The sequence below is a fragment of the Strix uralensis genome, chromosome 3 (assembly GCF_047716275.1).
Source record: "Strix uralensis isolate ZFMK-TIS-50842 chromosome 3, bStrUra1, whole genome shotgun sequence".
Taxonomy (NCBI): Eukaryota; Metazoa; Chordata; class Aves; order Strigiformes; family Strigidae; genus Strix; species Strix uralensis.
Window position 1 is genome coordinate 69,716,059 of NC_133974.1, and position 26,497 is coordinate 69,742,555.

The 26,497-nt window shown below is 40.1% G+C and overlaps 1 protein-coding gene across 7 annotated transcripts in view; it reads right to left on the reverse strand.

The window, feature by feature from the left end:
• ARID1B (AT-rich interaction domain 1B) overlaps window positions 1-26,497 on the reverse strand; it is a 334,357-nt gene that overhangs the window by 68,515 nt on the left and 239,345 nt on the right. For 5 of the 7 annotated variants that reach the window (XM_074862778.1, XM_074862775.1, XM_074862774.1 and 2 more), the window contains exons 6-7: window positions 16,441-16,530; window positions 165-344 (exon numbers count right to left, since the gene is read on the reverse strand). In XM_074862778.1, coding sequence (XP_074718879.1) covers window positions 165-344; window positions 16,441-16,530 — 270 coding nt within the window. The remainder of the gene's footprint in view (window positions 1-164; window positions 345-16,440; window positions 16,531-26,497) is intronic. The other 2 variants (XM_074862776.1, XM_074862773.1) reach the window with 1 other exon arrangement.

The window sequence follows — 26,497 nt, forward strand, 5'->3', positions numbered from 1 at the left end:
CAGCTTTTTCCACAAGGTGCAGCTCTACCTCTGGATGACAGTTTTGTTCAGTTTTTTTAGGTGGGGTTTTTTCTTCTTTTTTTTTAAGAAATTACATACCTACTAACATACACAATACATATGTATTTTATGAATATATATAAAAAATATCATACGGATTTTACCTTGTGGTCCATACTGGCTCATCTGAGGCCCATAAGTACCACTTGAATTACTCTGCTGAAAGCTACCGATTCCAGGATGCACTTGGCCTCCAGGTGAGGGGTGTGGTGACATGGAAGGTCCAGTTTGCTGAGGTCCATACTGTGACATTTGGGGGTTCCTCTGTATGCCTGCCATAAAACCTAAATGGAAAAAAGTGCCAAAGCAAGAATTAATATTCAGGTAACTGTTCTTTATGTAAGAAATCTTTAACATTAAAAAAACCCAACCCTCTTTAGTTATTTTCAGACTAAAGAATTCGGACTAAACTGCTATTGTTCATATGAACAGAAACAAACACATCTCCAAGTCAGCAAAGATGTCTCAACAACCAAAACCTGTATACAAGGCTCAAAAACTTGTACTTGTAAAAGAAAGACAGGGCAGTCTTGCTTAGTTACAAATGGTTGCTGATTTTAAAATTCAAACAGTCTTTAGGAAAAAAAAATTAAAGGCAATTATCTGCATTACCTAATAAGTAGTAGGGAATTTGCCTGATGACCTATGGTGGGAGCATCATAACTTCCAAATTATATGTTGCTACCAAAATGTGTAACTTCAGCATATAGAAATCCACTGTAAACACCCCTATTGCCTACAAACTCTCCAGAGCTACAATTTCCCTTTATGCGAAGACTAGTCGTAGCAGCCAAAAAAAAAAGCCATTTCGGTATGTATTTGTACTCTAGGTCCTTCTTCTGGCCTGTCCCCAGCACACCTCTATTGCATTCTCTCCTTTTTGCCTTTTGTAAATGTATCAATGAATCCCAATTTAATTTAAGGTTCAAAAGCTGCAGCAAGAGACCTAGTGAAACGCTATAAAATCTAGAAGCTTCATATAAAGGAACAGAATCAAGCCTATTAAATGGGAGAAGAAGAGCGTTATGTGGCAGGGTTTTTTAAGTTTTCATGAACTTGGAAAAATCCTGCAATCCTGCCCAGGAAACGTCTATGCAGGGATGCTGGTTTTCTAACATTTTACCCTGAAAGGTTTTAGTGCTGCTTTCACTATTGAAGAGGATGTGCCGAGGAGACAGCAAGGTTTTTTTCTTGTTTCTGGAGGAAATACGCTTTCTTTTCTGTTCTGCTTGCATATTAAAGTTCATCTCCACATTTCTCTGCGAGGCAGAACGCAACCGTACTGAAGGGTGGCGTTTGCTCTGTTGCCAGCGGTGGCCCGTGAGCGAGGCCGCTGGCGGCTCGGCCGTGCCTACTGAGGCGGGAGGCACAGCACGCTGCTGCCCCACGGGTGAACGCGCGCGAGCAAGCCTGCATTTCAGCCCATCCTGCAACTCGTCCAGGCACCCGTGCTTTGAGGCTGAAAGCAGAGAGCTGAAGCATTCTTTATGAAATGTGCCTGTTTCCACTCTTCTCCATTAATTTTAGTGGCATGCATGTGGGGAGGTGTGAAGTTGAAAGGCAAGAGACACCTCTCCTGCTAGCACTGATTACACCTGTCCTTATATGAGGGAGGTAACAGAAGAAAGGTAAGAAGAGCAAGACCTCCTGACAGTGAGGGGACAACTGGAAGTTGCTGAAGGGAAGATGAGAAAAAGAAAAAAAGAGAAAAGGGGAAAGAGAGGCACAGACAAGTTGTGTTGACAGACAGAAAGAGGTGATAGGAGGAGGGAGAGGTGGCAGAAGGATGACTCTCCCAAAGGGCTGGGGTGTCCTCCCACTGGTTAGCATCAAACATCACACAGATCAAATACTCAATGGCTGATTAATGGAAAGAGGTAATTATTTTCTGAGCCACATATAGACACGTGATCAAACTCATAACTGAAAACATTAAGGTGCTAAAGCTCCCACAATCAGGCAGCTCAGGAGTCTCCCTGTGCGGACCACAGCTCCAACAAGCATGTCTTGAACTCAAACCAGTAAGTTTCTCATCCATACTGACATAGTAGGTGACACTGGGTGAATGACCTTCCCCCCTTTTTGCAGGTTGGCCTCCCCATTTGTACACTGGTGACAAAGCACTGTACAAAAGGGGACACAATGTAAAAACAAAAGGTGGTACGTACTTTACCAGAGATCACGCTTTGACTCTGAACACATGTAAACAGTTTTTGAGCCACAAATCTTTGCTATATAGCATACTTATCCATCCACTAAAACCCTGTCAGAGAGACAACAAGCTCAATGCCACAGGTTGTAAGGAGAAAAACCAGGACCTGAGATGATCTTGCACGCCCCTGTGCCCAGTTCTTCCATGCTATGAAGAGCCCAACCTGTAACATGCTAAAACTCTAACAACTGCAAGGTTTGCAGAATATGCAGAGTTTTCCTGATCTTTGTGTAAGCCCCAGGACAAGTGATTTGATCACACCTGAACTGCAAAGTCAGAGGCTGGCACCCGCTCTGGAGGAAGGTGGACCACACGCATTGGCATGTGGCATAGCAAATAACTGAGGGTGAAATAGCAGCTTGGAAACCGGTCTGTACCGGTTGGAAAACCACACTTTGCAAAGGAAAGCTTGTATGACCTTCTCCACTTAGCTTTATTTTGAAACAGACCCCTTGATTTTTAAAATAGTTCCACTCTGCGCACAAATCTTATTACAAAGCCTATGTCTTCTGCTGACAGTGCTGTAACTAATTTAGAAACCTAATACAATCGTATGTCTGTATGAAATAAATGCTTTCATTCCCAACACACATATACCATATATATCACACTCATGGGATCCATTTAAATGAAAAATTTTGTACTGGTCACACTAAGTTTTTTATTAAAAAGATAGTAAAGTTACTCCTATATCTAGTACAGAAGTGAGGGTTTTCTGTTCACTGTGGGCCTTTTAATCTATATGAGATAACTTTCCAAACATTGTGCTAGTGATATAGGTTTTTCAGCCCAGTTATCACAGGCAGTACTTTTCTTAACACCACAAGGATGGATGACACATTGAAAAGCTATCATTTGTACGGGTTGTAGTGATTTCTAGTAGTGATGCAGAGAGACTGCTGGGTGTTGAATCTAAGGGAGAACATGGACTGATGTCTAATGCAGAACATGGACAACATCAGTTCTACCCAGCTCTGCTGTTGTCAGAAGGGCTCCTGAAGGGACTACCATAATAAGTGAAATAAATGTTTCCACTCAAATGACCTCTTCTTCAGGAAACTTCTAATCCATTTCTGATGCTGTGGAGTGGACTGCGTGGCTATGTGTACAGTCATAAATAAAACCTGCCAGGACCATTCCCTGGCCTGGTGAGAGGTGTGGCACGCTCGTGTCCATCCAGCTAAACCTTCCCACTCAGTCCTGGTAGTCTTATCAGTATGACTCCTGTGTGCAGTCCCTTGTGCTGCCTTATCCATGCCCTGCGCTGTGGCTCAGGGAGTGCTCACAGGCTTCAGTCAAAACCATGCCATGGGGTATGCCAGTAATTCAACAGCAGAGATAACTATGCTCTGGCTTTAGTTTACAGAAATGTAACACAACAAGAACGGAACAAACTCCTTAACAGCTTTTGACGTGAGGCATAAGTTTCATCATTCCAGAGGGTGTGAGATCCCTCTCAAACAAGGTTGGCTTTGCTATCTTCTCTTGAGCATGGAGAGGTAAAGAATTAAGGAAAAGGAAGCCTGAAATTCAATAAGACTATCTGTGCCATATTATCTTGTAACACTCTCTGTACGGTATGTTGAGGCATGGCCTTAAAACAGGACATGTTCCAACTTCCTTCCAGAGAGCAGAAGAGTCATTTCAGCTATAGATGCCACGTGGAGAAGGTAAGATCAGGTCCTTATTGTGATGTGGATTCCATAACAACAAAGAGGAGTCTATGCTTCTCTACCTCAGTGAGAGCCCAGTGAATGTTCAGAGATCAGTACATGAGTTTGAAGTGTTTCAAATATTTGCAGAAGCCTCAAATGTCTCAGAGAAAAAAAGCGTTCCTGGTCAAGACGTTAACATTCTTGCATCACAAAGAGAAAACAACATCAATTCTAGAAATCTTATCAGAAATGAAAGGGAGCAGCTGGCATACATTCATTTTTCCCTATTTACACACATTTTCCCTAGTGTTCAACTTCATTTTATAACCAATACAAAAAGAAATAAATTTTCTTTCCAGAAAATTAGATCTAAGATAAAGTTTGCTTTTGTAAAGAAGGGAAGTAGGCTTACATTAGAGCTGCACTGGAGTAAAGGTGGTGGCGTGATTCAACAGCCAGACTACATTGGACATATCAATCTCCCTGACAACAAGGTGGGGTTTTTTGTCTTTTAAATAAACTGCTACGAAACAGCTATGAGTTAAGACCTTAAAAACTGCAATGGCAACATGCTCATCAGTAAACAAATCTAATCCCTTCCCTTAATATTAGTGATAAAAGAGGTACAGATGATGCTTTACTTGACATCACAAGAGATTACTTACAAAAAAACCCACTTGAGCAGATTTTGGCAAACTAAGCTATTTCAGGAGTAGCTGAATAAAGTGCAGTATTCAGAAATTATTTTTTATACTACATTTACGTTCCTAAAGAATGGCTGTCTTTATTAAAACCCAATTTAAAGTTGTAGAGTCATCTTTTCCTTTTTTTATTTTGTAAATGAAACAGTAGCATACTATTAACAATTAGCACACCATATCTACACATAGAACATACATGCAAGGTTTAAAAATGTGCAGGTAGCAGCATATTTTTCTTCCTTCTTTTTAGCAAAATATAGAGAAAAAATGTAAAATGGGTACTGGTTATGACAGAAGTGTTTCTGCTCCTTTGATAAAGGAAAAGACAAAAATGAAGCCTCTGTTGTCCTATACAGTACTAACATCTGGTAAAATACATCATATAGCTAATACCATTTATGATGCCTTTGTAAAAACATTTAAAATCTTGGTTTTCCCTATGCATATGTATACATAAAACAGATAAACAACAGTAACTTACTAAAGCTTCATGAAATTATGCGCTAAGGTTGTCTTAATTACATCTGTACACTGACCAATACAAAATAATCTGTTTGTTAAATACTATCTCCTTAGCACTAACCCTGAAAAACACCCACCAAATGTGCTGGGTGTTGGTGTAAAATCTGATTTGGATTCTTTTGATATTTTAAAGTCTTGGCTTGAATATGAAAAAAACCTTTCCAGGAAAACAGGAGCTCAAACACAAAGGAGGTATAACAAGTTATTGCATATCAGCTGATGGACAGCAACTGTCTACTGGCACACACTTAACCCACAGTCAATGAGAGGTCTTTTGATTTAGCCAGGAGAAGTGCATCGATTTTCATGAATGAATTAAACCTGAAAACACTTACTCGTTTTAAGCTCAGGAAAACTTTGGGGTTTACAATGATAGCAGATCATCATTAAATTACACATTTGATAAATTAAAAATGAGAAAAGATACAACTTGCAATGGTACTTTGTAAAAAAGAACTTATGTAAGAAAAAATACATCAGGCTATCACTCCTTCTAGAGAGGCATGCTTAGTGACAGAGCATGGGACCAAAACAACTGAGGAACCCTTCTGAGTAAGGAATAAGGAAGTTCCCCTTGTTCAAGGGCAGAGGCTAAAGAAGGGGCTAGAAAGATTTATTACTCTGAAAATCATGGAATGAGAAAAGCAGAAAGAGATTGGATGCATACACGAAATGTCAAATAATTACAGAAAAATAACATGAAATTCCCTACTTACAAATCAGCTCAAAAAAATTAAATATGTGAAAAGAGATATTTTCCACTGCCTACAAGGGAAAAACTTGGAGGGGGGTGGAGGGCGGGAATCACACAAATTTCCAATGCTTGGTATGTTAGCAAGGCACTGGCTAGTACCCTTGAGAAAAAAGGGCAAATGTTTGCACACCCATGACACAGTTTTTGGCAGACTTCCTTTCCTCAGACAGACATTTGGATTGTATTTACTATCTCAGGATTTTCACCAGAGAATACAACAGAATTGAGATGGATCTAAAGCAGTGACTCCCAAATGTAGCTTGTCTATGGGTAAACAACACTGAAGCAGAAGTGGCAGGGTAAAGCTAAAGAAACACACACCAGTATTTTGTGCAGTGGATATAATAAAATTTGGCAACCTGTTAGCATGGCAGGATGCTCAGGAAGATCACAGTTAGACTGAAATTCTCCCCAGCCCACCTGTCTCAGATGGCAAGGACAGCTCAGCATGTCTTTGGACTGCTTTGGACAGTTCACGTGTCTGGGTTTTTGCCCAGCTAAACATGTCCACAGTCAGCACCTCAAAGCACTGCGAGGAAACATCCAACAGAACAAGATTCACATGTTAATGAAGTGTTTTAGTAATTAAAGAGTTGGTTACTCTTGCATAAGCCAGAGATAACCAGGACCCTAAATATGCAACGAGGTTGTCTGCACAGACTGTCAATGGTACTGGAACAAACATCTTCCAATGGTGTGGTCAAACCTGGAGATGAGCGTCTTACAGACTACAGGAGCCATTGCTTATGAGGGGCCAGCTCTACCCAGCCGTAAACTACTTTCTGTCACTGGCAAAGAATGGCATTGTACTTTCCTAAGGTGCTACTTAAAATACACATTAAAAAGAACACAGTGAAAGAGATTTAGATGCTTGAAAAAATCTAAGCAGACAAAAATTTGATACAAGTCTAAACAAATAACAGCAATGAAGAAACTGGGGAAGGTTTGACCCATGTACCAGAATACAACCCAAGTCAAGGGAAACCGTGTGGGTGGCATAAGAAAACTGGTCTCTAGAGCAAGAAGACACAAGATTTCTTTACATTCAAGATACTCCAGCTCTTATTCTCACTTTCCAGAAGCCAGCCTTACTAAAACATGCCCAGCTGGACTGATGACAGCACATATGAAACCTACGTTTGTCATACATGGAACATCCAACTTAGTAACATACGCTACAGGGTGATGGGTTGGTGAGCATGAGTAGATCAGCTTGCAGTGTCAACCTCATTCAGATGACGCAAATACTAATTCTCAATATACCTGACCAGTTAATAGGCAGGAAAAAAAAAATCAAAGAAATAAAACACCTTTACAAACAGATAGGAAACAATATTCTGATCCATATTTAGCACAGCTAAGTTACAGCACTGCACCAACACAACATCTTTGGATGGTTCTGGTATGAACCTGTTAACGTGGCCCAAGCAGCAGCACTGGCATGGGCAATGCTCAGGTATTGAATACACCAGATCTTTGCCAATATCCCTGGTACCGAGAGAACACTTCTGCTGACAAGCAACTTGGGCAACTGAAGGGTAGCCGCATCAAAAAATGTACTGAGACCACTGACATAGGACAAATTAAGAAGCTTATTCTTCAGTCTCTAACAAGAAGGCTAATAATCCTGTTGAAAGTTAGATTTTTACTCATATAAAAGCTAAAAAAAAAAATTTAAAATCCCCATTTCTTTCTGCAATCACAATCTGTTTTTTTAAAAGAGTCCTGAAGAGTTTTTAGGAGAAAGTTCTTTACTGTTTCCCCACTAACCATGGCGGGGGGGGGGGGGGGAATCTAATTTCTACATTGAGCTCTTTTTCAGCCCACATAAAACCTTGTTGTCTTCTCCAAGTCCATCAGGGTGCCACTAAAAACATCTGAAGTTCTCTGGGACAGAGTAACAGTGACATGGTTTCCCTCTGGTACTTGGACAATTTATTTTCATGTTGGCATTTGCTAGCATCTGCAGAACAACCACCACATTTCTTCACACCCATTCAACAAAGGATGCTTCTTTGCTTATGTGAAACAGCAGTTATGGAAAATATCACCTTAGCAAAACTGAGGCTTCCTACAAAGATCACTGCAGTATTTCTCTTTTTCACAGAAGTATCAATGTTCTGTTTAAGAAAAAGCGCTGGATTGGTTTTATTTTTCTTTAAAAGTATTTTCTTATTATGCTTTAATATCTATCTTGCAGTCTCCTCACTGTTTATTTGTCTGACTGCTTCTCTTCACAATGTGAATAGCTTTGGGGAAGATGGAAACTAATGACCTAGCTAAGGTTTTAACCCAGACCCCCTAGTGTTTTACCAGCTGTGCTATTAGGTTAACTGGCTGAATCTCCTCTGCTTCTCTCTCTGATATTACAAAACACGGCCTATGTATAGCACGCAATAATGTTTAAATTTTTCCCACCCCTAAACCTCCCTCTGCTACTGCCTAGCCTTGAAATTCATATAATCTATCATTGATAAATTAGAATCTGGGGAAGGATCAGACAGATTACCCAGATGGTAGCTGGGAAAGAAACATCCAAGCTTTCCTAATGCAAACCTTGCGTAATGCTCTCCGATGTAAATTTTAAGTGCTACATTGAGGGCAGAGAAGGAAAGACATTCATGGAGATGTTGATGCACACACAGAACAAAAAAAACATTGCTCATTCACCATCTTACACATAAGTTGTTACTGTAAAATACCTTACACAAGATGCTTTTACGATGTTGCTTGGAAAATCAGGGTAATGGTGAATTGCAGCACAAAAGCACCCCACCCTGCCCGCCCAGTTGACCCCGAAGTGAATCCTCAATTTCAGTAGGTAGCTTGGGCTGCTGGAATTAATCCGAGCAGTAACATGAAAAACCCAAGGAGTCAGTCTGCTTTATACAATCAACATTTGTCTAAGTTTCCCTAATAACATGCATACTTATGAAAATCACGGAGGAGAGCAAAGAAGGAACAGCATTTTTCAATGCATAATGTGCAAGGCCTGCAGGCTTAATGGTCTAAATTTCAGGTTTGAAAAATTTACCCTCCCTGGAGACTCCTGTTCAAAGGTTCCATGGATCAACTCAGACCTTCCTTTTCATGAAGTAAATATATTGAATACCATGAGATATGTATGGATTTTGTGGACAAGACTAAAATACATATAAAGTGTCTTTTCTGTCTTGCACACACATAAAATAAATCATAATATTTTTTAAAAGTACAAAATCAGCGTGGTGTCCTCAGTCCCAAAATGCCTTTGTCTTGGTCTTATTTTACCACAATTTATGATATGACTGATTTTTCCCTTCCTTGATTTGCAGCTGTTCCCTGATGAGTGTTTATTCTGCAGTCTTTTGGGATCCTTTGGGATGGAAGGAACTATCCAGTGTTAGCTACTAATATATACAGCATATAGATTTCAGCTCACTGCCCTATATATTAACTTTAAAAGACATAAAGAGTCTTAGACCAGTTCTTTATTTTTAGAGAAGCTTCATAAAAAGGTTAACTTAAGTACTAAGGGAGCAGAGTGTCCTGGAAACAACGGTGCTGTTGAACAGGCAGCTCCCAGTTTATAGGCCACCATGCGAAGCCATCCCAGGGACAGGGATCGTACCCAGTAACTTTACATTGAGCCTGGTGACAGGAACATCGACTGTCACTTTGTCAAGTTCTTCATCAGTGACTGCTTCTGGCTTATCTCGCTCCCTGAGCCCAGAGGCAGGGAATCTGACGGCTGCCTAATGAAGTCAGTGGAAACTTTTCTATTGAGAAGTCTCTCTGCTGGCAACTATATAAACTCTCTCAGAATAATTCAATTCTGCTCCCTAATTTCAAAAAGAGAATCCCCAATTTAGTTTAAAAAATGAGATAAAGATTCATCACCAAGTATAACGGGATTTAACATCAGCAAGAAGAAAGCAATGACCAGCTGCTAGTATACAAAATTTACTTGGGAGACCTGACTCTGGGTTTTGATTGTACAGATATTATTATCTACTTCAAATCCTACTTCTGCAGTTTTGCTGTCTCCCAGCGTGCCTTATCACATGTAAATCATATCCCTTCCTCCTTCTGTTCTTCTTGCAGATGGCCAATACTGCTGTATATTTAGTGTAGGCCACAACTAATCAGATCAACCTAAAGCCGAGACTGGCTGGTATATGTTTGAAACCCAAGTACAGTCTGAAACCAGCATCCTGAAATTGCAACTGTTTTTTTAAGAATTAATCTGGTTTGGCAAAGTAAAAACATTTCCAATACTTCTGTGCAAGAAGAGCAGGTCCTCCTGCAATGCTTGAGAGACAGACACAAAACTATTCACTCCCACAGCTCACAGTAAAAACCAGTAATCTTTTATCCCAAAGATCCTGATTACTAATCAAAGTAGACATACTGTAAGCTTTTTTTCTGTGCACTGCTACATGATATAGTATATAATACAAACAGGTAGAAAAATGGGGGTCTTGGGTGCTATTGCAATTAAAATAGCTAAGAAAAATAGTGTCAATACATTTGCAAAACCTGCTCATCAGACCAACGCTACATTTCAGTGCACTTCCACATTTACAATCAAATTAAAAGTACAGTGGTAAAACCAATGACGGCCTGATCCTTTTCAAAGACTGTTGATAAATTTAGTGTTCACTAAACTGACAAACTAATGCAGCTTTTGGAGTCACCAAAGAAGTTTAGCACATGGCTCTACTGTGCGGCTCTGCCTTCACATACAGACCAGCTTCTGTATGTTCCTATGTATCACATTCCTATTTCATCATGTGACTTGAGATTAAAAAGGTATGTTTTACAGAGCTAGTGCGACAGTTTCAACTAAAACCTGCTTTTCCTCCTTATATGATGCACTTTCCTGGCTGTTGACGACACAATTCCTCTAACCCCAGTTTTCTGGGCATGAGTATTTCCTCCCAGCCTGGCACTATGTTCCTGCGTACCAGCTGGAGCTCAGCTCCTCCGCAGTGACCCACCTGGAGAATGCTATGTGCAGAAGAGGCACTCAAACATACCTGTGGCTTTGCACTCAGTGCATGTCTCAAGCATCTTTCTTTAAGAGCCTGAAACACTTCAGTCTACATCAAGTAAACTTATTACCAAGTCTGATTTAACCTTAAGTGGTGTCATCGTTAACATGGCAAGCAGAAGAATTTTAATGACAAGAATCATTTTATTCTCTAGCTCCTCAGTGCTCTGAATAGATCCCAAATCCCCAAATGAGAGCAAAAAACGTATTCTCAGGGAAAAAGTCTTTTTAAGATCTAAAAGCAAACTACAGTATCTTTTTTTGTTGCAATAAGTATTCTTTGATCTATTTTCTTCCTTCTGGTTTCTTTTTTTAAGAAGAAAATAGATTTCAGGGAAAAGAATCTCTACCATCAAATGTCAGTATTAAGCCATAAATCTGATCAGGAATTGTAGGTGCAAAACACCCGATTGGTATTCTGTGTCTTCCATGCAAGCAAAAACATTTATATTTTGTTAGAAGAAAATACATGACAGTGGAATTTATGTGATGACTGCGTACAAATAAGCATGCCCAGAAAACAGTTAAAGGGGAGAAAAATACCTATATGAAATCTAATGGGCAAATTAGGAAACTGTAGTTACAGGAATTCAGTTGCTACTTAGTGTTTATAGGGAAGCACAAAGAGAACATCAAAATGCCTGATCACATCCCATCTGTTAGTACCTCTTGCTGGATAACATCTTGGCTGCCAAAAAAGCTATTTAAATTTACTACATTGCAGCTACTGATAAATATCACTTCTGTGAAGATCTAATACTAAATAAGGACTAGATCTGAGGATAAAGTTTACAAGCAGTCGTGTCAAAAAGATCCGAATTTTGCTTAGTGTAACACCTGTACTCCTACAAGCCTGCAGTTTCTTACTTCCTCTCCCTGTCTGTGATATGTTTTTAATGGAGCATACAACTGTACAACAATCCTCAAAAGCTGGATCATGTCAACAACGGGAAGAAATAAAGCTAGAACAGAAAGAATGACATAAAAAAAGAAAAAAAATGAAAGGTACTGGGAGGAGGTGACGGAGAAGAGGAAGGCTACTATTCAACAATTTTGGAGGTGCTTACTCCGGGCACTTTCCACATAGATCTGACAGGCACAGAATGGTGCCATGAAACTGCCTCCAGCAACGGAATACATTTTCCAGCACATCACAGCAGCTGCAACGGCATCAATTCTGCTTGCAATCCATGTCCAAACAGAAAAAGTTCTCAGTGGTCCTATTTCAGCATATCTCAAGGACTAATTAAATCCTCATTACTATCTTCTAATTATTCCAGAGCTCTGGGATTTCAATGAGCAAGTCCCCAATGGTGCATTAGATGAAAAGGGTTAAATAACCTGTGTTGATTTTGAGACTCCAGATCTATTTCAGACCTTTAGCATATCATCAGCATTATCATGAATATTTAACTACGTACCGCTGTGAAAATTATAAGGGGAAAACAATTAAAGATTTTTTAAAAATTAATTCTGACCCATATACATTTGCACTAATAAATAAGGCTTCTTTAAGTATCCCCATTATGAGAGTGCTTGCTAGAGTAATAACGTGAAGTCATTAAGTGTTTCCATTAAATTCAATGGTTTTCAGGAGCTCCCCATTCACTATTTTAATACAAGCCTGAAACCTGACGTGTACACATCCAACTGCATAAGCATGAAAAATAGTACTTAAAAGTAGTTAAGTTTTCTAAGCTTTTTCAAAATTAGGTAAGGAGCCATTTGTTTCTGCAGGGGTAAAAGTGCCTATTTCAACATTATTGTGACACATATTCTCCTATTAGTGTCTCCACAGGTGAGTATTCATATACAGACAGCCATCTCCATTACGTTACAAAATTAAGAGAGGGAGTATAAGCTAATGGTCAGGACGAAAGGCTTCTTTTCCACACTGCAGCTTCAAGAAACCGATTTAACGGGTCAATTTTGATATGCTGGGTTTCTATTTGATCCATACAAATAACTTCTAACCCACTGAGCAGTTCTGGCTACTAAGCACATCCTCAAAGTGTGGCTTCCAAAACTCAAACAGATGAGGTAAGTAGGTATAGCTCAATATAGGGAACTCAAGCGACTGTGTATCTCAATTATTTGCCAAATGGTTATGACAGCTGCGGTATCACCACTGCCCTACCTCTGGAGGCTGATGTAACTAAAGTTTATAAAAAGCTTTGACTTCAATAAACGTGAAAAATCAAACCCCTACTTTTGATCACAGTAAAGAAAAGTCTGGAGTAGCTGTATCAGAAACAAAGAGAAAACATGCATCCCGTTCCCCCCAAAAGCACAGCAAGTTTCAATGACTACCTTAATTAGTCGTGACCACGTTTTCATGTGGTATCCACAAGTAATGGTAATTGCTGTGATTCAGCAGCAGTTAAATGCACGTGCAGGTGAGCAGCCATGACCACGCCTGCTTCTCCAAGAGACTTCTGACTCCAGTCCCACACATCCTGCTCCCTCTGTCTCCAGAGCTCTCCGGCTCTGACAGTCCATTAAGGTGTATGGGACTTATTTCAAGTCCCAGTACTTTTAATGTCATGTGAGCTGAGACACAGATTATGCACATAAAAGTACATGCAATTTCTTATTGCCTAGGTAGACAATGTGTGTTGGTAGAACTGAAAAAGCTTCATTGATTGGGCATCAAACAACAGCGGCCAGCTACCAATTCTGGGATGAGAATAGAAGTGGGCTGCCTAGAATAGCACACTCCATTTACGCTGGCATGGGTCCAAATGTCCTACAGCTTGAGAGGACATGAAAAACTTTCAAATTATTTTTAAAAAGTAAGCATTTTTATGCTTATTACAGAAAGTATATAATAAGCTACACAAAAAGCAAGCTGAAGAGCACAAAAAATCCAATCCCACAAGAAATTGCTATTACTGTATGCACATACGTTACCACTCCCCTCCTTACACACACAGAATGTACATGTAAAAATACGCTCACTGCTTCATGCTGCACTGTATGACAGGGGATGTATAGTCTCAGGCAGGCAAACACAAAAATCCCAGCCGGGTGCTGAGTAACCATGGCAAGTAGGGTAAAATATAATCAAATACTTTCATAATAAAATAAATAAGTGTAAACTTAATGGTTCGAGGCAGTGGTTTAGCATCCAGAAGTGTTACAGCTCAGACTCCACCTGTCAATCAAGCTTCACAATATCTGGTACATAGCATTTTTTTCAAGTATTGAGAGTAGAGGATTCTGCTCAAGAAACAATTAGTAGTCTTTTGTTCATTCAGTTCTCTCGCTAAACAAGGAAAGAAATGTTATACAAAGTGCTAAAACAAACAACATTACCTTATGCTATGGAGGGTCTCTGGGTTTTTTGTTTTAATTTTCTTTTTTTTTCTTTTCTTTTTTGGGAGAAAGTGTATCAGTAAGCCAAGAGTTTAAATTACTGTAACAGATGCCTATGGATCAGGTGTCCTTAGCAGCAACGATTTTCTGCTCAGGTTTTTATCAGTAAATGACAAGCACCTTCCCTTTGAGTCCCCATCACTCCCCCTCCTTCCTTTCTTCCAAGTTCAGTGGAAACCAGTTCAAGCAAGCAAAGGAATCAACTAATGTAACAGCCTTTTTAAAAGGTGAAGTTTTCCATTTCAAAGGAGCCTCTAATCAATGACAGGGCGCAAAAGGGAACGCACGCATGTTTATGCGCGTATAGCACAGACTTTAGAGAAGCTTTGGGGAACATGTTCTGCAAAATCAATATGACCTAGCTAGTTACAAATTTCATATTGCTGCATGAAACAAATGGACTTCTTGTACAAGCTGGGTCACAAGGATCATGTGTATTACACCAGATTTTGCATATGAAAAGTGCAAAAATTGCAACATTCCCAAACACATTTTCTCTAAGAACACACCCACAATTCTCACCCCCTCTGTACAGAGGAAGAACCAGACTAAATCAATCTGCAAATGTTATTTCTCTCACTGTTATTTACTTGTTTGACTTCCCAGTTACCGCAGCTGTTTTCTCTGGTTTACTGTTGAACACCCCCCTGCCTCTCCCAAACATACAATGACCCCCAGCTTTGTTCTACAGCAGCATCGGAGAGGTTCAACCCTTCCAGCTCTGTCAGACCTGCCTAACTTGTCCCCCAAAGCCAGATGAGGAGCACACACTGCAGAAATAATTATTACTGGACAGTGTAACATTTTGTGCGAAGACCCATTTGTGCCAGGAAATGCACACATCTTTCCAGGATGCTTGGGTCTTCAAAGCCTCAATCTGATCCATTCCCGCTGCCCTGTGACATTCTATCACAAAGCATCACGTATTTGTACTGGGTACTGAGGCCATTCTTTTTTCACCAAACATGTACATTATTCTAAAAAAATTTTAAGGGGAAAGTAAGTCCCTGCACTAACAACTATGTATAAAGAATGACTGAAAAAGAAACATAACAAATGAGATGAGTATGGAATTCTGTGTTTCATGTTCTCGTTAATCAGCATTCCTGGAGGAGGGGACATCCAACACAGAAAACCAGCAAAAATTAAGACTCTCTCCTCTTCTTTGTGAGTCCTCTTAGTTCCTCCTGGATGCTATCCCAGAAATTTGTCATTCTGTGAGTTCAACTTGCTTCACTGTGAGAAAACTTCTAGTATTTATGGTATCCCCATATGGTGCTACTTGGAATATTTCTGGTAGCAAGACATTTTAGGAGGGGCATTTCATAAATAACTCCATGTTTATCACAGTTATCATGTGTCTGTTTTGCAAGCTTGTCACTGGCACATGTTAACCACTGCACGGACAGGATGCCCAGTTTACAGCAGCTGATTGTATGTATGGCCACGCAACAAAGCTGTGAACTATCTTTCATGAGCTAGGGAGGAAGAAGACGAAAGGAAAAGGGCTTAAAGTTTATAAATGGTAACATTAAGAGAAAAAAAAAAAAAAAGCTCTGTTTATTTTTGCAAGCACTTGCTAGGAAGCACCCTTTTAGAACAGTGCTGTTGCCTGCAAGGTTTTCCCTTCCAAGATTTCCAAATCTTTGAACCATTTGACCTAAATAGTTGATTTCCCTTTATATTTAAAGATATTTTTATTCTAGAACTGGCAAGAGGACAAGCTATCGCGTCCGAGCAAAGACATCAGAGATGAGAATTTTAAGAACAGTAGCAAGACTGCAGTGCTCGTAGCTAGCACTATTTCTATACATGTCAATTCCAGGATAGACAACGAAAAGTTCAGTTCTCTAGGACACAACTCAAGTATTTACAGCAAACTGCCTTTATACTCTGGGCATTCACTGTATTTTGAGAAAGCCTTGCTTCCAATTATATTTTGGTAAAACCCAGCATTCAGTTGCTCTTTCCCCAGAGAAGGAAACCCCCAGAGCCTTTTACAATGAGGACTGTCATTATTTTCCCTGGGAAAAGAAAAGAAATACCAGGAAATCTCACATTGCTAATGTGTGACTTAAAACGAAGGCAGCATTTGGCACCAACTAAAAAAGCCCCAACACCTAACAAACCTCGGTCCTGTGGCATTGGTGACTGGCTCAAGGCAGGGTGGGAGCTGGATTCTGACTGGCTGCCAGGAGGCTGCGGTGGCATCTGACTGCCTGTAACACACAGAGAAAAAAGGGAAAACAGACTTGCTTTTAACATTGCAATGCACAAAACCAAGCCTTGCTGCATTTTTCAACCACTCAACATCAAAGTAAGTACCAGCTCTATAAGGTAAATACAGAGCTCAACAGGTCTAGCTTTTTTAGGTTTTTTCTTTTTCTTTTTTTTTTTTTTTTTGAAACCCATGGAGAAAACATGCATAAACATATTTAGCAACAGGCATGGTGAAATGTTCAATTTCGTATTGAGCGAGTTCCCAACCTCACCGACATGATCCAATTTATAGCTGCAAATCTCCTGACACATATTTCTGTTAGAGAGTTTAACAAAATCCAAGTCTGCTGAACAATAGGGCTCATCCTGCCGAGCTTAAACTGGCCTCCAGCCAGGCAGACATGGACTGCTGCCAACAATATTACCAATGAAAAATTCAGTCAATACAAAAATGACTAACAACAATAGTTTAAAAAGTATTTCAATGAATCGGTGGTTTTAATATTATTAGAATGTCCATGTAGAATATGGGAATAAAGAATAGTATGTAGGTGCACGTGGTGAAAGTGAAGCATGTTTAAAAGAGTTCAGACAGCAAAGGGGTATGTTATTATTCAAATAAAGGCAAAGGAAGATATTTGCTTATTAAAATATCCATCCAGAACAGACAGACCCATTTTTATAGTCTCATTCAAAAGACACCCACACAGTTTATCCACTGGTGTCTACCCACCCGAAGAAGAACAGCACTCAATGCTGTCTGTGAGGCTCAGGACACAAAATCTTCCCTTTCAGTGTTACCAGATAGTAAGTCAGGTGCTTGTTGCACTGATGAAAGTCACTCCTCTGGGTCACCACTCAACACCATGTCAAGCAGGGAAGTCCATGCTACCACCCTTGCACTGCCACAACACCCCAACAGCTTTGTGCCCAACAGCCAACCTGCCACAGCCTGAGTAGGAGTAAGAATGAGACTTGGATGCCCCCTGGGACTCCTCTCCGCTGCTGGTCTGAGACGCGCCTGCACTTGACAGCCCAAGCTGCTTGAAGACCACCTCAGGTTAGGCAGCAAATATATACTTTAAGCATTTAGACACTGTAGTGACGAGCATGGTATAAATAGCAGCAGACAGATTTATACCCCTCATCCTCAGAAACTGCTCAGATTGTTTTCCATTTGAAAGAAATGGAAAGAATAAAACCACCCGCAATAGATTTGTGCCTGCTGAGACTCATTTCCTCCTGCTCAGCAGCCACCCCTCTGCAGTGGCGGGAGCAAGACGGCCACGGCCGGCCCTGGCGCAGGGAGCCGGGCTGGCAGGGGGCAGCAGGGGCTGCTTGCTCTTTAGAGCAATGAAGAGCCCCAAGCTGGACGTAAATGGAGGAAAGCAAATGTGTCTGCTCTGCCCCGTCCGCTTCCCAGCCTCAGAGCAACTGGCTCTCGGCACCAACTCTACAGAAAGGCCAGATAGATAAAGAACAAAAAGAAAATCCACAAAATATGGAGTATAACCACCGACTAGCTATTCAGATGAGGTGCACTTGCACTAAAAAACATGACAGTCAACATTACTGGGAGCAGCTGTGACAACTGTCTCAGAGATGCAAATGCTGGACTGGAGGCAGAATTGCTCCTCCAAAAGACCAAACATGCCACTCAGCGCCCAAGGCTTTGGGATCCACGGCCCATTCATGAACTCTAAGGCATATGACAATAATATTCCGGCTTATGTTTTGATGTCACTCAAGAGCAGGCTGTGGAGACAGTAAGTGCCTGCATTATAACAAACGCTTTCTGCTTGACAGAAAGGATTCAGTGACTCAAGACTGTAAACAAACAGCAATTCCATGTTAACACGGGGCACTGCCACTTCTACTGTGTATGCCCGAGGCACTGCTATCAGACAGAACACTTCAAGTAGATCTGAACCATCTAAGATTTTTAAAAATACTTTAAAAAAATAGTAATAAAGGCAGGGGTAGTCCTGACTGCACCACACAGCTCCCAGTGGGATCCCCCTTTAGGTGGAGGCATGGCAAACTTTGAGAGACATTAATAGCATGTTTTGAATACATTTATACACTGTCTTTAGTTTTTTATATTAACATTTCTAACACTGCATTTACATTTTTTACACTACTTCAGCTATCTGGCAGAGGCCTTATCCTGCACAAGTAGATGTGCAAGCACGGACTGGGAAAGTCACAGCCTAGAACAGCGCGTGTTCGATATGTCACAAAGAAATTGTTTTCATCTGCATCCTCAGGGATTACACACTCAGGAGTTTTGCAAATTCACTGAAATTATCAGCCTCTGCAAACATTAATCTGTTCTATTAGTTCACTTTTTAAAGTTTACTTCTGATTTTTTTCTCTATTAAAAATACTTTAAAGCAAAATTTTTGTTTCACGAAGGAAAACGATTTCATCAACAAGACCAACTCTACACATATTCTAACAAGTAATGAACTTGGAAGACATGTGTCCATTATGCTGATTTATCAGTGGGTGCTACAAATTATCCAGGTGCTGGACATGAAAGCATCGTGTCAAAAGGTTTTCAGTCGAACTGCCATTTTATCCTCAGAAGTGATCTGAAAGGTAAAAGGAGGTTAAGCACCCAAATACCTTTGAAGACTTGAACTGAACTCTTAATTTGGGTATCTAACGCCTATTGATCGGGAGTTGATGACAGGACTTTACAAACCTTTGAAGATCCCGTCTGCCATGCTTTTTTAAGTTCCTTTGTCATGAAAAGAAATGACCTTAAAGATTTTCCATTTCTTTCCTTTAAATGATATTAATCCCTCCCTCTTTCAACCAGTATTGTAGTTGGGATTCTTGGAAGACACTTTAAATAATACATGAACAGACTTCTGTATTTTATTAGGGAAGGAAAACTACAAAAGGAAAACAACCTCTTTTCTTTTTAAACATAAATTCTACAGCTATTTAAGAGAGGGAAAAAAACCCCAACCGTTTTTATCACTGACAGACTACTGTCTCCTTTGACCCAATGATACACAGATGGAAGTTTAAACAGCGATGACCCTTTCCCATGTTTTGCATAGTATTGTTGCCACATTGGTGAGACACTCCACCTGTCAAAACTTAACGCAAACTGAATACTATGGATGTTTCACAACATTTTTATTATGCAAAATCACAGCAAATACAATAATGCATGTGAAAAGGATAGATGCTGCCATGCCAGTTATTTCACCTACATTTACAGAGGAGCAAAATGATATTCAAATTTATATAGCTATCTTGTAAAATTAGTTGTAAAACTACCAAAACCAGCAGCCTACCTAATATGATGTCTGCTGTTTTAAAAAAAAAAAAAGATAAAGTCAGTTGAAGAGGTGAGAGAATTTAAAAATGCTTAATAGCACAGTTGTAAGCCGATTTTCTATTTTTAAAATTACGTTACAAATGCTTTTTAAACATTTTGCATGAGACTTTGAAAATCTATGCTTGAAATAGTCAGAAGAGACTGCACTGCACCTTTGGAAAAGATGGATTGAGAAAAGTACTAAATGGTGATTGCATTATGACTACAGCCATGAAATCTGCCGTTAAAGTGTAAAAAGTAAATTCCTTAGAGCCAACATAGCAAGAAAGAGCAGACCTTTGATATCCTGCTGAGGAGGGGTCCTTCCGATGAATTACAGCCCAAATCAGTAATGTTTTGAAACATGCTGAGGGTGCTCTGCTCCCATCACTCTAATGACACTGGAGAATGCTCAGCCCTGGTATCCTGTACCAGTTGGACAATATCTCACAGAATTGTGCCTGAACAATTGAATTAAGAAAGCACTTCAGTGGTAACAGGTTCCCCGTGGGAAATTACTAGTTAAGGAGGGAAGGAGGGATATCAGTACAGGAATTTTAAGATAGGTGGGGAACTGGCAAACAGGAAGGTGGGGGACTGATCACAACCTGTGTTGAAAGGGGAACATAAGGCTGGAGGCAAGGCAGAAGTTAAAGATCATATGGACTGTCTTTGGGACGATTCTCAATCTAATTTAGGAGTTAAGAGCTAGGACTGAATTAATGACATTGGCTGATTACGAAGTAGGGAATCTCAATCAATACAGAAGATGATCAAAATGTTATCTAAGAAACTGGACCACCTTTTGGGTTGGATTAATAAAAATGTAAACATTGATACTCACAGACCAGAAATAAGCCTTTTCCAACTGAAGATCTGTAGGGTTATCAGTTAGAAATGGGAGAAGAAAAGGAAGGAAAATATGACCGTATTTGTTGACCTACAAATGGTTATAATCTACAAATAGTTATAACTAATCATTTGATGTCACCCTGCATCAAAAAAAAATATTATTAGGATGAATTAGGAGAATTGTTTCCAGTAGAGGTAAGGAAACATCGTGCCATTGCTGATGTGTCACTGCTGAGCATTCACACAGACAAAACCAGAAAGCCTAATGCTAACAGGTATGGGAACCAAGAACAGCTACCAGCAAGATGTGACAGGAGACTGAAAGGATGAGTATTATTTAGCACGGCAAAAACTAAAGCTGTGATTTTGTGACTTCTGTTTAAAAATATATTTGCGGCTAAATATCAGGGAGGAAAGAAAGCACGATGTAGGATGATAATCAAACCATTACTGGAATTTGAAACAACTTCCTTTTAGAAATAATGAGGTCCAGGAAACCTAGTGATTAAGATGAAGTCTGATAAAATAATGGGATTATATCACACAGTTGATGTGACAGTAAAGGCTCACAGACCGGAAGGGACATTCTGGGTCTCAGATCCCTACATCAGAAATGAAAGATCATAAATAGGCTTCTATACAGGACCATTTTAAATGAGCTTTTCAGGAAATTGGAAGTGAGGTGCAAATGACCTCAAAGGAAAGAAATTTTTCTATGGATAGCATAAAGGGAAACTGGTCATGCCGTTTGTGTTATCTCTTTCATCTTACAAAGCCTATGACCCCTTAAGAATAAAGATTATTTTCTTCCTTAATTTATGCTTTATAGCTAAGCTTCCTGTTGCATCAATGGTACTTTTTAAATGACTTATTCATCCGAGTAAAAAGCAAGGGTTCCCTGCATATCCCCCCAAATTAAGATGCAGAAAATGTTAAAAATCTTCCTTGTATCTATACAGTAACCTGAGCAGAGATGCTTTAAAAGGCCAGTGACATGAGGACCCTTTCAAATACAGCAGCCGAGACCCTGCTGAACCACTCTGGGGGGATATACGCAGAGTCAAGTGTGCTCACACCAAGGCTTCTGGCTCTGCTCAGCACCACACTGCATCTAATAACCCCTTGCTTGCAACAGCAACATTGGTAATCCACTGCCGCCTGCTCACCCAGACTATTTCCACCTCTCTGACCCAGGAGCTCAGGACCAAGCCCAGAGCCCTCCTGCTTTGGGATGCTTTCGGTTGCTGGCTGTGTGGCTTGCTGAAAGCAAGATCACAAGCAGCTGATCTGTATTGCTGCAACAATGCAAAGTGTCTGTAAACATGAAGACTATCAACTGAAGCCAGACTTATGGATGCTCCACATTACAAAAAGTTATCAAGACTGTTGTTACGTCTGGCCCCAATTTTCCTTATTAGCTCTTAAAATAAATGCATCATGCTTCAAAGACATAAGATTCCCTAACATACGCGAGTATCACTCGCAATCCATGTAAAATCCACAAAAGATAAAAAAAATCACTTCTCTCTGCATGAAAGTATATAATTCTCAGACTACTAATCCTTGAATGTTACACTCCATCTTCTTTTTCATATTTGTGTTACATTTACCATATCAAGGACTGGGTTGTGAGGAAGTTCCAGAGATGTCACTGTAACCTAAGTGCTAAACTGCTCTCAAATCTCCATTAAAAAAATGCAACAGTGAGCTAAGGTGGCCTGCAGAACCCTAGCTCTGACTTTTCCCCACACACACGCAATAACATAAACATCTTAATTTCATGACCAGAAGCTACTTGTTTGACATGATATAACATTTAATTCAAAGTTGACACTAACAGGATGAGGTAGCTATTCAATATTTTGTTTCATCCTCATTATTCAGCATGTAGTCCCAAGGTATTACTTATGGAACACCATCCAAATGTCACCCTCACTACAGAATAATTCATTATATTATGGACTTTTTAAAAAAATGAATTAAGTAGCTGAAACCGGGGTCTGCCAAATTAGACATCCAAGTTTTATTCCCAGGTTCTGTAACCTCTGAGTAAGGTATGAAGCCTTTTAACAAATGCTCTGGAGTATAAAGTGAAATAATTGTTAGTACTGCCTAAACTGACAACAGGCTGAGTGGCAAAGGGCAGGAAAGCAAATATATTGCTCGCCATGGCCAAGCTCACTTTGCTCAGGAGGAGAAGGGAGAGCAGCAGCAGCCACTGCAAGAGGTTCTGTTTCACCCACGCCCCATCCAGAAGTCACCTCTGTGTTTGGATGGAAGTGAAGCATCACAGCATTTTTTCCTGAGATTCTGGCAACAAGCCCAAAGCAAGCTGTCAATGGAAATCTTCAAAAGGCTGTGACTCACACGAATAATGAATGGATTTCCAGTAGGCCACAGCAAGCACCTGTCTGCCTGAGGACTAGTCCTCTCCAACAAATTTTAAAATCCTGCTGCAAACCAGGAAGGTACTAGAGCTCCTCAAAATTAGGGATGCATCATTTATTTATTTATATAAGCCAAGGCATAAGTTGGTCTAAATCTAGGGATCACTGCTTCTCCATCTTCAGTGACACCCACCCCAGACCTGTAATTTCACTTAACAGTTATGAGAAGTTTCATTTCGGGGGATCAAATTCTTTCTGCTTTCACCTCTGCCTAACTCTGCATTCATTTAATGCATTATTTCCATTAAGCTCGGGACAGTTCCCAGCCCAGGGTATTTCTGCTGGAGACTGATCCAGAATGGCGCAGCCCAGGATAGCAACCAGTTAAATCTTTTCTAATCCCTGCATTCAGAAATGGTGGCTCACAGCGGCTGGCATGCAGGAACTGAATAGAGCAGGCAAGCTCGTATTTCTCTCACCAGGCCAAATTAATAAAAACAAAACCTGATTTCTCCTTCTTATTTTCCTATTCTTTCTGCTCCCCAATATTTTTCCTCTTTCAAACAATTTTTTTTTTTTTTGTTTGAGAAGCTTAATGTTTGGCTGCCTTCTGAAGAAACAGGCACAGTGACAGATGAAAGGCCGTATTCATTGCCTAATTCAGAATAGGGAAAAACCGACTGCTGTGCATTTAAGATTCTAACAACCTTGCAATTTTGTATAGCCGTTTTCCCCAACCCGTTCTTTTGAAGAAATCTGCTTTTATTCTGTTAATAACTAACCACAGTTGCAGCAGCATGGATCCGATTAGCAGTTCTTACGCTACAAAGGAGGTGGGGGGGGGGGAGGGCTGTGAACAGGGTTGCCAATTTGTCCACCTGGGTCCCCAGGAGAAAGATTAGATGAGGCGCTTGCTCCTTTCTTCCCCACTCGCTTGCTGCTCTGCACTAGACAGACCTCTTCAAAGCTCAGCCACTGACTTCTTTTCTTTTTTTTTTCCCTCTAAAGTCTCATTTAACCGCCCCTCCACATGTTTTGCACTCTGTGTCACCGCGTCCCTCCAAAGCGATGGCGTGAATTGGGATGAGAGGGGCTGGGAGAGGCTGCGGCCGCAGCTTGCCCAGCGCTTTCTCTCACACCTCTACAGGGCCTCTGAATTGCTTTTAGATTTTGTAAATTACATTTTCTTAAATTTGTGCAAACCATTCAAAATAAGTGTCTATGTTCTTCAGGGAACGATCCAAACCCTGTAATCATACCGTATTTTTTTACTCTGTCCTTTTAAGCCTTTCATAAAAATGACAGTTTTGCTTGCATTTAGACTGAAGTAGAAGATTGCAAAGGGTTGCATGGATTTAGTAATTCATAATTACGTGGGACACGACATTACATGTTTGTTAATGCAAAAAGCATATGCTTCGGCTAGAGAAAAAACATTCTCAATTTCTTTATAAAATGTCATTTAACCAGAATATAAAATTGTAATTGATGCAAGTGCTAAGTATCTAAAAGCTCCTAACAAAGGACAGGGTAGTATTTCTTCCTTATATTTGGCTCATTTCTTCCTTCCAGAAATGAAACCTACCCTTCCACACACCTGAAACTTAAAACTCCAAAATTCCATTTAGGGAGTTAATCCAAGTTCCAAAAGGAAGAATTTTTCATTATCAATGCTCATTCTCTAGACTGCATTTATAACTATGAGGAGAGTTTTTCTCTAAGCTGTTCCTCATTGTGTCTACAGTTTTTAAGAGCCTCAGAAGCACAACAAATGTAGCAGACATACACTTCTAGTATTTGCCACCTAATAAAAACCTGAACTCCTAATTTTAACATTGCCAAATTCTAACAAAAACCTGTATCAACTTTCATTTATATTTGCAGTGTGAAAACATGGAAGATACCAAAGAAAGGGTCAACGTGAACTGAAATTGCTGTTTCTTATCCATTTTTCTTTTTCCTTGATCCAGCTACATGTAAGAATTGCTCAGAATAAATATTCATCATCAGGCTACATTAACTCAAAAGACCAGCAGCGATGGAGTTTCACTCCTCTCTGCTCCTCCTGACTCTCTCAAGTTCAGGCAAGCAGGTGGAAATTGGAGCAGCGCTGATATGTGGCAATGAATTATTTTGCTAGTCCTGCCTGCTACTTCTCATACTAGTCCACTGCTTGTGATTAACGGGCGTTTTAGTAGCAAAATGTATGTGCTCTCATTAATACTGTTCTCAAAAGGAACAAACTCTTAGATAATCTAGTTTTTCTTATTGCGTTATATCGCATATTACACAGCCCTCGTTTCAACGGTTCTCAGGGATGGGGGAGAAAAGGGCAAGTTGAATGCATAAAGGATAAAAGCACCTTGAGGCAAACCTGCCTCCAAAAACCATTTGGTGAGTCTGATCTTCCTGAAGACAAGATCTATCATGCCATATTTCATCTTGCCCGACAACGATAAGCTCCAAAGACTGGTGCAGAAGCAGAGCAATTCTTCATGTATTTTTAATCAACTGAGAACTTTCATCTGGCGAGCTCCCTCCGCAAGGTGACACACACCATGCATGGTCATGTGCCTCTCATGCAGTTTGCAAACGCCAACTTCTATGTCAGCTTCTGTTTGGAAGGGGGAGTATCAACATTAGCAACCCTTGGTTATATCATTTATAAACATGCAGATGTGGATTATTAAAGATTAATGCATTTTGGGATTGGTGTCGGCATTCCGTTTGTCTCACGCCGAAACCAATTCTGTTCTTCATTAGTCAACGACAACCCACATCACCCTGTTGTGGAAGAGAAATCAAAGGTGTAAGCGTGAATTGAGAATAAGTGATGAAACTGATTACTAAGAAACTTAGTGGCTGTAATCAATCAACACATCACAATAATTTGAGTCCACTGCTATCTGGAGATGGGGAACAAACAGAAAAGCTTGCCACTGGAGTGAGTTGTTCTTTTGTGTTTTCTTTCTAAAAACCCACTTTGCAATTTGACTTCCATATCTACCTACAGAGCGATGCTGTCAAAGGGTCGTTTGAATCTTTCAAGCTGCAGCTCAACCTGCATGAATTTTGCCTCTAAGGAGTAGAGAGAATATCTTGCTTTTCATTAATTTTTTTAAAAAAATATTATCTGGAGGTAGTGAAAATATCCTTCTTCTGAGGCTAAATGGCTATTTTCTAGCTGGTCCAGAATTAATTCAAGCCATATTTGCAATTGTTCATGTTCCTTCTTCTAAGGAGGGACACACCATGTACCTGTCTAGTCAAGTCTGACAGTAACTATAAAGCACGAAGGCCGCTTTAAATATCTCTAGTGGCAGTGATACACAGTCCACCGAAAAAATGAAAACTGCAACAGCCTATCCCACCACAGAAATCAAACCACTTACA